This window comes from Symphalangus syndactylus, chromosome 1 (assembly GCF_028878055.3).
Source record: "Symphalangus syndactylus isolate Jambi chromosome 1, NHGRI_mSymSyn1-v2.1_pri, whole genome shotgun sequence".
Taxonomy (NCBI): Eukaryota; Metazoa; Chordata; class Mammalia; order Primates; family Hylobatidae; genus Symphalangus; species Symphalangus syndactylus.
This window is the reverse complement of record NC_072423.2, coordinates 69,096,247-69,108,255: the sequence shown is the minus strand read 5'-3', so window position 1 is coordinate 69,108,255 and position 12,009 is coordinate 69,096,247. Positions and strand designations below refer to the sequence as shown.

The 12,009-nt window shown below is 41.3% G+C and overlaps 1 protein-coding gene and 1 long non-coding RNA gene across 2 annotated transcripts in view; one reads left to right on the top strand and one right to left on the bottom strand.

Annotated features, from left to right (window-relative positions):
* MYOM1 (myomesin 1) overlaps positions 1-12,009 on the top strand; it is a 181,896-nt gene that overhangs the window by 56,106 nt on the left and 113,781 nt on the right. The window contains exon 6 of the mRNA XM_055237126.2: positions 1,105-1,262. Coding sequence (XP_055093101.2) covers positions 1,105-1,262 — 158 coding nt within the window. The remainder of the gene's footprint in view (positions 1-1,104; positions 1,263-12,009) is intronic.
* Positions 1-12,009, bottom strand: part of LOC134736863 (uncharacterized) — a 60,690-nt gene that overhangs the window by 45,347 nt on the left and 3,334 nt on the right. Inside the window, exons 2-3 of the long non-coding RNA XR_010121266.1 lie at positions 10,439-10,547; positions 9,670-9,787 (exon numbers count right to left, since the gene is read on the bottom strand). This is a non-coding gene — a long non-coding RNA (uncharacterized lncRNA). The remainder of the gene's footprint in view (positions 1-9,669; positions 9,788-10,438; positions 10,548-12,009) is intronic.

The window sequence follows — 12,009 nt, the reverse complement described above, 5'->3', positions numbered from 1 at the left end:
TAAAGTAACTTACAAAGGTGGAAATGCATGTCATAAGGGGGTGTGTGTGTATGTGTGTGAGTGTGTGTGTGTAGATATAGATTGATTTTTTTTTTTTTTTTTTGAGATGGAGTCTCACTCTGTCCCCCAGGTTGGAGTGCAGTGGTGCAGTCTCAGCTCACTGCAGCCTCCGCCTCCCGGGTTCAAGTGATTCTTCTGCCTAAGCCTCCCAAGTAGCTGGGATTACAGGCACGTGCCACCACACCCGGCTAATTTTCAATTTTTTTTTCTTTTCTTTCTTTTTTTTTTTTTAAGTAGAGATGGGGTTTCGCCATGTTGGCAAGGCTGGTCTCGCACTCCTGACCTCAAGTGATCCACCCACCTTGGCCTCCCCAAATGTTGGGATTACAGGCGTGAGCCACTGCACCCGGCTGATTTGTTTCAAATGAAGATTATGTGGTCTTTTGGAGAAACAAAACATAAGAAAACAAGGAGAAAGACATTAAAATATTAATATGTAGGTCAAAGAAAGCAAACAATAGTTTTAAACTCCATGGAATTTTAGGTTTTAAGGAAATTAAGATTTTAAAGAGCCTTAAGAAATCCACCTTGGAGAAGTAAAATATGATCAGGTGTGGTGGCTCACACCTGTAATCGCAATTTTAGGAGGCCAAGGCAGGAGAATTACTTGAGGACAGAGTTTGAGACCAGCCTAGCCAACATGGTGAAACCCCATCTCTACTAAAAATACAAAAATTAGCCAGGCGTGGTGGTGCATGCCTGTAATCCCAGCTACTCAGGAGGCTGAGGCACGAGAATCACATGAACCTGGGAGGCAGAGGCTGCAGTGAGCCAGGCTGCACCAGTGCACTCCGGCCTGGGCCAGAAAAAAAAAAAAAAAAGGAAGAAAAAGAAATCAAAGATGTTACTAAACTTAGAATGTTAAATGTCAAATAACTACCTCTGTTCTTAAAAGGGAGAAGGGAGTGCATTTTCTCTACACAAAATTAAGCTTCCAAATGGAAAAATAAAACTTTTGCCTTCTACTTGTTATTTTAGCATCAAAATTCACTTTGATTTATTGGTATTTTGGTAATATGTTTGTTTGCTTATTTGTTTTTTCAGTTAGAAGAAACCGAGTCATATCATGCTAAGCTGAATGAAGACCATCTTCTCCATGCTCCTGAGTTTATCATTAAACCTCGCTCCCACACGGTTTGGGAGAAGGAGAATGTAAAATTGCATTGCTCCATAGCAGGCTGGCCAGAACCTCGTGTCACGTGGTATGTTATCTTTATGAAAGCTAACAGAATTCATTACACACAGTTAAGTTCACCTCTAGTGGAAACACACAGAACAACCATAGGCAAGAGTCAATGAAGACATCTACAAGATTGTATAGGTTTTCAAAAGAGTGAAGAAGGGTATTGAGATGAATTGCATAGGAAGAAAAAACAGTCTTGCATATATATGCTACATGATAATACTCTATGATCTTATTACACAAATGGATCTTTATTTTATATGAAGTATTGCATTTTAGTCAACATATGTACCAACATACCAAATATATGTCTATAACTCTTACGGATGATAAAAGTTAGGTAAAAATTAGCTTCCAACATTGAACTTTACACAACATGGCAGGATTTTGTGATCGGAAGCAATGCTGCCTTTTACAAAACTCTCTTTAACTAAAACTCCCATCTCTTCCCCATCATGTGAGCTGAGGCCTTAATGTGCCTTTCTTTCTTTTCTTTCTTTCTTTTTCTTTCTCTCTTTTCTTTCTTTCTTTTTCTTTCTTTATCTTCCTCTTTCCTTCCTTCCTTCTTTCTTTTCCTTTCTTTTCTTTTCTTTTCTTTCTTTCTTTTTTCTTTTCTTTCTCTTCTTTCTTTCTTTCTTTCTTTCTTTCTCTCTCTCTCTCTCTCTCCTTCCTTCCTTTCCTTCCTTCCTTCTTTCTCTCTTTCTTTCCTTTCTTCCTTTCTTATTTATTTATTTTTTTACCAGAGAGCATAAGCAAGTTGCATCAATGTGTTTTCTGACACCAAACAAAAGAAAGAATTGGATGGCAGATATTACCCAACATGGGGCATGAGATATTTTCTTTCCATAAAGAATAAGCACTCTTTTTCCTCCTTCATAATATATCCTATTGCAATTGTCAATGACTTTGTGATCCCTAACCTGAGAACTTTCCTGTCATATGTCACAAATATCTGCCATAGATGGCAGAAGTATGAAAATAATTGAGCCAATTAAAAAAGATATTTCAGTTTTACTCTCTGGTGAAGGTATTTGCATGCTTTTTTCTTATTTTCGGGAGTGGTGGTAAATGCACCTTATGTTGCAATATAAACACTGCATGAATATCACGTCACCCAGAGTGTCTGCGTCCTTCTCCTTTCTTTTCTATTATTTCTAATGTTGATCAGATGCCTGCCTAGCACTGTGGAGGTAGCTGACAAGATAAACCCAATTAACTCTCTAAGGTTATTCTTTTTTTTTTTTTCTTTTTTGCGGCAGAGTCCTGCCTTGTCACCCAGGCTGGAATGCAGTGATGTAATCTCGGCTCACTGCAACCTCTGCCTCCTGGGTTCAAGCGATTCTTCTGCCTCAGCCTCCCAAGTAACTGGGAATACAGGTGCATACCACCACACCTGGCTAATTTTTGTATTTTCAGTAGAGACGGGGTTTGCCATATTGGCCAGGCTGGTCTTGAACTCCTGACCTCAGGTGATTTGCCCACCTCGGCCTCCCAAAGTGCTGGGACTACAGGAGTGAGCCAGCGCTCCCGGCTTCTAAGGTTGTTCTTAAGGAGCACATGGGGAGTTTTTACTTGTAATCTTAATCTGTCTTTGATGATTTTGGATTTACTTACAATTTTTCTATGTATGTAAACTCTTTTCAGGGCTTCTGAGTTTGAAAACCAAAGAATAAAAATCAAAACTGGCTATGAATTATCAGGGCAAATAATTTATAGATGAGAACTGTGGAAACATATTTCTATAAAAATAAAGTTTAAAAGATCAATTTATAAGCTTTAAAATGGAAAAGTAAGTTAGCAATCACTCTGCCTTTGCCTGCCCTTTTCTGTGACTATAGAGTTGCACAATTTGGCCTGTTAAAGGGACATTTCTTCTTAAAAAACCGATTACTTCCCACCTCAAAAAAAAAATTCCAAACTTTCCTATAGAAATGCACAAACAATAACAAATTTTCAGCTGCAAGAAATATTAGTAAAAATATTTCTTCTTTCATGAATTAAAATGTATCAATAATAAATGAATAATTAGAGGCCTTTGTTGAATAAATGTGTTTATTACACAGTTTCCTATCTGTGTTTTCCCACTTTAAAAAAATTAGAATTAAAGATGATTATCAAAAGGATACAAAGTAGCTTCTGGGAGATAAACATTCAATTCCTAAGCATTTATTTATTCTGTTAAGTACACAGCAACTTGAATAAAAACCCGGCCACATACCGCTGATGGTGTTATTAAGCAAAAGTGATGTGATTTCACAAAAGCAGAGCTGAACTTCAGAGATTAGCCTCCTTACATTGTGCTCTGTTGATCTGGAAAAAAAAGTAATTAAAAACAAAAACAAAAACAAAAAGAATGGAAACTCTCTGGAAAAATAGGAGATGACCAAACTGTCAACCCTTCAAATTCCAGTTAAATTCAAAAATAGAAATACTGTCCATTTCCAGTGATCCTCACTAACAGAGCTGAGAAGCAGTAGAGTTGATCCCCAAACCCTTTACAGGTGGCTTTGAAATATTTGCATCCTTTACATGTGAAGTTTATGTCCTAGGGGCTCATTTCAAACAAAAGAGTAGACGCAGAGACAAGCTTCCTCTCCAGAAGTACTGGATGCGCCTCCTCTTGTCCCTGTACCTCCGTTAGTGCTCTTGGAGAGAACAACTCCCTCGAGCCCCGTGCAAAGCATCAGTCCTAGTGACTCCATTCTTTATCGTACATTCTCCCACGAGGGACAGACCAGAGCATTTCACAGACAGTCTCCTTGCCTTGCAAGCTAAGTGAAAAATAAATATTAAAACAAACGAACAACAAGGCTGCAGTGAGCTCTGATCTCGCCACTGCATTTAAGCCTGGGCAACTGAGCTAAAAAAAAAAAAAAAAAAAAAAAAGAACTGGGAGACAACTAGGAAAATAGTTAACTATACTTCTGAGAGCAAGATTTGCCCTGGGTAAAGCTGAAACTTGGACAATCAGTTAGCAGATAACTGATGACTGGAAATGGCAGTAAACAGGGTCAGGGTCAGGTTTTGTCGGCATGAAGCTGATACAACTTGGAGGGCACTCTTTACAAACTAAATAAATAAATTAGCGGTAGAAGCTAGGACATAAGGTCTTGCTGGGATTTGGGTAGTGAGAGACCCTGAAATTCAAGCTTCATTTGCTTCAAGGTAAATCCACCTCTGGGAGTTGACTTCTGGATGGGATTAGTATATATTTCTGGGCATGTTTTTAAAAAGTCATTAACTGGGCTGGGCGAGCTGGCTCACACCTGTAATCCCAGCACTTTGGGAGGCCGAGGTGGGCAGATCACTTGAGGCCAGGAGTTTGAGGCCAGCCTGGCCAACATGGAGAAAACTTGTCTCTACTAAAAATACAAAAATTAGCCAGGTGTGGTGGTGCATGCCTGTAATCCCAGCTACTTGGAAGGCTGAGGCAGAAGAATCACTTGAACCCGGGAAGCAGAGGTTGCAGTGAGCTGAGATGGCACTACTGCACTCCAGCCTGAGCAACAGAGTGAGACCCTGTCTCAAAAAAAAAAAAAAAAAAAAAGAGAGAAAAATCATTCACTGGAGTGCTAATTGACTTTGCACCACTGGTACAGGGCATGAAATCTTCAATAAGCAGGATTCCCCTTGAAGACCTGGGAACCCGCAGCCCAAGTAAAAACCAAGATTGTTGGTGATGACATTGCTCACATTTATACCTTTTTGGTATCCGATTGCAGTTTCCTGGGCCTGACACTGAGGAGAAGTACAAAGGGAATATGAGAATGCCCTTCCTGAATATCAGCAGGTTTATTAAAGAAGTAAATTTGTGATGATGCTTCATATAATCACACTACCTCCACTCATAGCAGTTAAGTCCTTAGCCATGACTTTCAAAGGCACGTGTGGCGGGCCTGGCTCTGGCAGAGTCCTTTCCAAAGAGGGTTTGGCTCCAAGTTTCCACTGGACACCTTCATGTCATGGGAGTTCCTGAGGCCTAACAAATGAGGCCTAACAAATGATACAAACACTCAGCAGCTGCTCTCCAACCAATCCCACATTACTAACCAAATCTATTCATGTGGAACCTAGAGGTTACCCAGAGAGCACTGAATGACAGGGCACACACATCCCTCATTAAGGTCAGGTGCAGAGACAGGATGCAGTACTGTCCTATTCCCAACTCGCTCTGACAGCAGCAGGGAGCCCGTCTAAGCATTGGCCTCGGTAGAAAAGTTAGTTACAGGCCGGGCGCGGTGGCCCACGCCTGTAATCCCAGCACTTTGGGAGGCCGAGTCGGGCGGATCACCTGAGGTCGGGAGTCCGAGACCAGCCCGACCAACATGGAGAAACCCCGTCTCTACTAAAAATACAAAATTAGCCGGGCGTGGTGGCGCATGCCTGTAATCCCAGCTCTTCCGGAGGCTGAGGCAGGAGAATTGATGGAACGCGGAAGGCGGAGGTTGCGGTGAGCCGAGATCACGCCACTGCACTCCAGGCAGCCTGGGCAACAAGAGCGAAACTCGGTCTCAAAAAAAAAAGAAAGAAAGAAAGAAAGAAAAGGCAGTTGCAGAGGATGCTGCTGCACCCCTACCGTGAAGCTGGCCAGCCTGCAGGAGGACTCTGTCAACACAGAAGGGAAAATACTTATGTAGTGAAAAAAATTAAAGTTTTAAAATTTAATAGGATACATTTATGTAATAACTTGTATAATAAGAGTCTTTCTGTTTAAAGGGGGGGGGAAGCATTTATGTTTGTGTTTGTTTTATTTGCATAATGAAATTCTGGAAGGATACGTAAGAACCTAAGAAAAGCTATTGACCCTGAGCGGGAGCCTTGTCAAAGGGACGAAAGTGCTAGGAAGTTACCAGGAAGGGTTCACTGTGCACCCTTTGTTCTTTCTGGTTCTTGAACCATATAAACGTATTACCTAGTCAGATTTTAAACATTATGTGAAATAGTGGAGAAGGAAAAAGTTTTCTTTAAAAGGAGAGAATAGTGTTAATTGTATACTTTTTATTATTATTATTATTATTATACTTTAAGTTTTAGGGTACATGTGCACAACATGCAGGTTTGTTACATATGTATACATGTGCCATGTTGGTGTGCTGCACCCATTAACTCGTCATTTACATTAGGTATATCTCCTAATGCTATCCCTCCCTGTCCCCCCACCTCACGACAGGTATACTTTTTAAAGAGCAGGATTCAGTTGGGTTTCTGGCCTGAAGCCTAGATTGAATTTGTCCATGGAAGTCTTGATTGTAGCCTGCAGGGAGATCAGGAAAACTCACTGGAGCAATGTGTCGGTATTAGTGTGTATTTGTCATTCACTCACTCGGCACTCATGCTTTCATATCTATATGTTGGACACTGGACTAGATCCTCAAGCAAAACATTTACAATACATGTTTAAAATTCTTCAGTTTCAGCCAGTTACAGCCACGCCTGTAATCCCAGCAGTCTGGGAGGCCGAGTAGGGCGGATTACCTGAGGTCCGGAGTTTGAGACCAACCTGGCCAACATGGTGAAACTCCATCTCTACTAAAAATACAAAAATTAGCTGGGTGTGGTGGCAGGCACCTGTAGTCCCAGCTACTCAGGAGACTGAGGCAGGAGAATCGCTTGAATCTGGGAGGTGGAAGTTGCAGTGAGTGAGATTGCACCACTGCACTACAGCCTGGGGGACAGAGAAAGACCCTGTCTCAAAAAAAAAAAAAAGAAAGAAAAAATTATTCACTTTCACCCAAAAGTCATTGTCAAATAGATAAAGAAATGTGTCATTAAGCCCATTATAATAATTCAAAACCTAGGAATAAAATAGTTACAAAGGCAGAGATTTGGAAAACTCTTCTATTCTCACAAATTATGAGGGTTTGTAAATTTCATAATAGAATCATGCATTGAGTTTATTTTCAAGATTAGAATTATTCATCACATATTCAAATTTATTAGTTACTACCATATTATCATAGAAAAAACAGCCTATATTTAAAATGGTTAACACAAATTATTTATAATTCACAACAGTTTTCCAACATACGGATTTGGAGTTTTATTTTGGATGTTTCTTATTTACGTAATTCCAAAATCTATCAATGGGATCTCTCTCTCTCTCTCTCAGATAATTAGTTTTTAAAGTGGGTCTAGAATGATTTATTCAAAACAGGTTGGATTATAAGCAGCAATCTCATTTGTGGTGAGATTCAGTATATTAAAGATCATCTTTGGCCGGGCGTGGTGGTTCATGCCTGTAATCCCAGCACTTTGGGGGCCGAAGCAAGCAGATCACCTGAGGTCAGGAGTTTGAGACCAGCCTGGCCATCATGGTGAAACCCCATGTCTACTAAAAATACAAAAAGTAGTTGGACGTGGTGGTGTGCTCCTATAGTCCCAGCTACTTGGGAGGCTGAGGCAGGGGAACCACTTGAACCCAGAAGGCGGAGGTTGCGGTGAGCACGGATCGCTCCACTGCTCTCCAGCCTGGGTGACAGAGTAAGACTCCATCTCAAAAGAATAAAGATCACCTTGGTGTGCATTATTTGTGGGTAGAAAATAATTTTTGTGAAGTCTTTTGCTTGATCATGCTTTACACTGCCAAAGAGCTTTTACTGTGACCCCATACCATAAACTCGGCCCAACATCCAAACTGACATTTGTCCGGGGGAATTGTGTGTTTTACACACATAAAGGAAATGTCACTGGAAAAACTTATAGTATACTGAAAGCTCATTAACAATTCATAGACATTACATAAAAATGATAAGGGAGATAGTATACATCTGAATATTCACAGGGATTTAAGAAAGCTTTTGACATGTAATCCCAGGGTGTGGATTAACCTCCAAAATTAGCCGATGACTACTCAGCTTGGAATTTCATGTTCCAGAAATAACAAGCTGTGAAGTATATACAGAACAGACCCCAAATTCTTCTTTTCTTCCCTGACTTAAAGCTAAAGACAGCCAGTCTCAAGTGACTCCAAACCTAAATGCGTCACTGGGTGAAATTCCTTGGAGAATAGAATCAAATACCTTTCTGACTTAATCCTTGCCCACTGCTTTAAATGAAGAATTTCTCACATTGGTATCTGGAGCTCCAGAGAAAAGACTACAGGCTCTGCAGTCAAAGTGATGTGTGGTGTGTGTGTGTATTTTAAATCCATTTCTCTTGTCATGTGGTGATAATAGAAAAGTCGTTAGCTGGGGGAAAGGCATTAAGGTGCTAAATTGAGTAGTAATGCAAGGAAAGGATGGTGAAGCAACTATGGGAGCTGCAAAATAGTTTTTTAATTTTATTTTTAAAAATTTATTTTTTACAGTCATGGAGTCTTGCCATGTTACCCAGCTGGTCTCGAACTCCTGGCCTCAAACGATCCTCCCACTTCAGCCTCCCAAAGTTCTGGGATTACAGACATGAACTGCCACTGCTGACCTGCAGAATACTTTGTAATGAAAATTTTATAGAGATATGAGCAATACTTTTGATCAGAAGCCAAATTGAGTGTCACTGAGTCATTTGGTCAAACAGCACATGTCACAGCATTTGGTATCACAGCGCTTTTCTTAGGCAAAGAGGAACCACTGAAAACCCTCCAGCACAAGAAAAAGCAGAGCCAGAGTGAGCTTCTGAGTCCAGTGTGAAATTACCTAAACCAATTATAGAAGAAGAGCATGCCAATTAACATGTTCTACCCTGTACTTCATCTAAACGGGGAATGCTGGAGAGTGGCCAGTAGATTTCTTTTTCCAGGCCATCTCTCATCAGATAGTCCTGTCTGCTCGAGCTGGGTTGAGACAGCTGTCAGAAGCTGCTGGCAGGAAACAGCACTGCATCAACTTGTAGGGTCTTCTGTGTTTGGAGAAGGTTATGTTGCTGCACCTGCCACGCAGCTGTGATTCTTAAGCCAGTCCCACCCTCTCCATTTCACATCTGAGGGAACTGAGACTCAGAGTGTCATCTTACTTTCTTCGTGTGCATTTATTTAAAATCATCCAACTTTGGGAGGCTGAAGCAGGGGGATCGCTTGAGCCCAGGAGTTTAAGACCAGCCTGGGCAACATAGTGAGACCTCATCTCTATTTATTTAAAATAAAATCATCCATATCATGACATATATGTTTGTCAGAACTCTGTTCTCTCAGACAAAAAATTATGAAGCTACAATTAATCTATTGCATTACATAATAATTCTGTTCAACCAAATTTAACCAATTCTGAGGGCCTGCTGGTTGCCCATGACTCATTCTTCCTCAGGAGTAGGAATAGAAGTAAATGTGGATCAGGCCAGGTGCAGTGGCTCATGCTTGTAATCCTAGCATTTTGGGAGACCGAGGTGGGAGGACTGCTTGAGCCCAGGAGTTTAAGACCAGCATGGGCAACATAGCGAGAGCCCGTCTCTACAAAAAATAGAAAAAATTAGCTGAGTGTGGTGGTGCATACCTGTAGTCCCAGCTACTTGGTAGTCTGAGGTGGGAAGATTGCTTGAGCCTGGGAGGTGGAGGTTGCAGGGAGCTATAATCACACCATTGCACTCCAGGGTGGGAGACAGAGTGAGACCCTGTTTCAAAAAAAAAAAAAAAAAAGTAAATGTGGATCAGACACAATCCCAACCTCAAAGGTTTGGCAACTTAATAGAAGAGACATATATCCAACCATAATTTTGATAAATGTTATATTTAGTAATTTGAAGCAAGTAACTCTGATGCAGAAGCAGGAACAATTCATATTATATCATATTTTAGGGAAGAGTTTATTGAAGAAGTTGCATTTGATCTGAATCTTGAAGGATGAGTTCAGGTTTTGCTATATGGAGGAAAGTGTTTGTTTGCTTGTTTGTTTGAAGTGTAGAAAATGAATAACGTGCTTTAGGGATGGAGGGGTGTATGTGTGTGTGAGAGAGTTGGGGAAAGGAAGGAGCTGACTGAAGCCAGTGTTTTTCCTTTCTCTCCCTTTCCATCATGTTCCCTACTCCCAAACCTCCTTATGATCATGTCCACAAGTCTGAAGAAATGAAATGCAGAGAGAACAATTGGAAAATGGAAGCATCATATGGGTCAGCAGCCAGGCTGCCGGTTCAAATCCCCCCTCTGCTGTTCCTGGCTGTGGGACTGGGCAAGTTCCTGAAACCCTCATGCCTTGGTTTCTTCATCTGGAAAATGAGGTTAAAAACAGCACTATCTCATACGGTGGTTGTGAGAACTGAACTTACCAATGTATGCAAAAAGCGCTTAGAGCATTGCCTGGCTCATAGTCCATTCTCTGTGTCAGCTGTGTTTATCAGGGTTATTGACGTCATCTGTGCGTGCGAAGTGGGCTATCTGAAAGGGAAACAAGTGAAACCCAGTTCCTCTTTTGGGCAGAAAATGGTTTAAGTAGAAAAGCCTGGTCCAGCACCATAGCCACTGGCTACTGAGAACATGAGGAAGTGGTGAAGAATCCAGGTGCCACGTACAGACCAAGAAGACAGGGTCCCAGGGAGAGGCCCCCTGCGTAGTCCACTCTCTGAGGGCTTAACCAGATATGGAACAGTCAGAAAAAGGGAGGCTTTCAGCTCTTATTTGTCAGAAGTTTCCTTTCATGATTTGTATTATAAATTCTTCCAAGGCAAGAGCCGTGTTTGTTTATGACATTGAATAAAACACTTAAATATAACGATCGTTCAATACAATGATATTGCAGGCTGGGCATAGTGGCTCACGCCTGTAATCCCAGCAGTTTGGGAGGTCGAGGCAGGTGGATGACCTGAGGTCAGGAGTTCAAGACCAGCCTGTCCAACATGGTGAAACTCCGTCTGTACTAAAAATTCAAAAAACTAGCCGGGCGTGGTGGCCGGTGCCTGTAATTCCAGCTACTGGGGAGACTGAGGCAGAAGAATCGCTTGAACCTGGGAGGTGGAGTTTGCAGTGAGCTGAGATGATGCCATTGCACTCCAGCCTGGGCAACAAGAGTGACACTGTGTCTCAAAATAATAATAATAATAATGATATTGCTTCTAACAACATGCAAGAATGTTAGCAGGAAGAATGTTTTGCTCTCATCCTACACAGATAGCCAACAATAAAACCCCCAACACAAAGCCTTCCTCTCTGTTACATCAACAGTGATCAACTTTTTAAAGAGCTTATTTATGTATTTATTTGTTTTATTTATTTATTTTTAAAAAGCTTATTTATTTGTTTGTTTGTTTTATTTATTTATTTTAAGACACGGTCTCACTCTGTTGCCCAGGCTGGAGTGCAGTGGTGCGATCATAGCTCACTGCAGCCTCAACCTCTCAGGCTCAAGCTATTCTCCCACTGCAGCCTCCAAAGTAGTTGGGACTACAGGTTTACACTCAGCTAATTTTTTGTAGTTTTTGTAGATTCAGGGTCTTGCTTATTGCCCAGGCTGGTCACAAACTCCTGGCCTCAAGTGATTCTCCCACTTCAGCCTCCCAAAGTGCTGGGATTACAGGAATTACATGCATAAGAGCCACCATGCCGGGCCTAAAACCTTTTAAATTATAATATAACATACACACGAAAAGTATGCATATTATATACTGCTTTTTTTTTTTTTTTTTTGAGATGGAGTCTTACTCTGTCGCCCAGGCTGGAGTGCAGTGGCACAATCTCAGCTCACTGCAACCTCCGCCTCCTGGGTTCAAACAATTCTCGTGCCTGAGCCTCCTGAGTAGCTGGGATTACAGATGTGTGCCACCATGCCTGGCTAATTTTTAGTATTATTAGTAGAGATGGTGTTTCACAATGTTGGCCAGGCTGGTCTCGAACTCCTGACCTC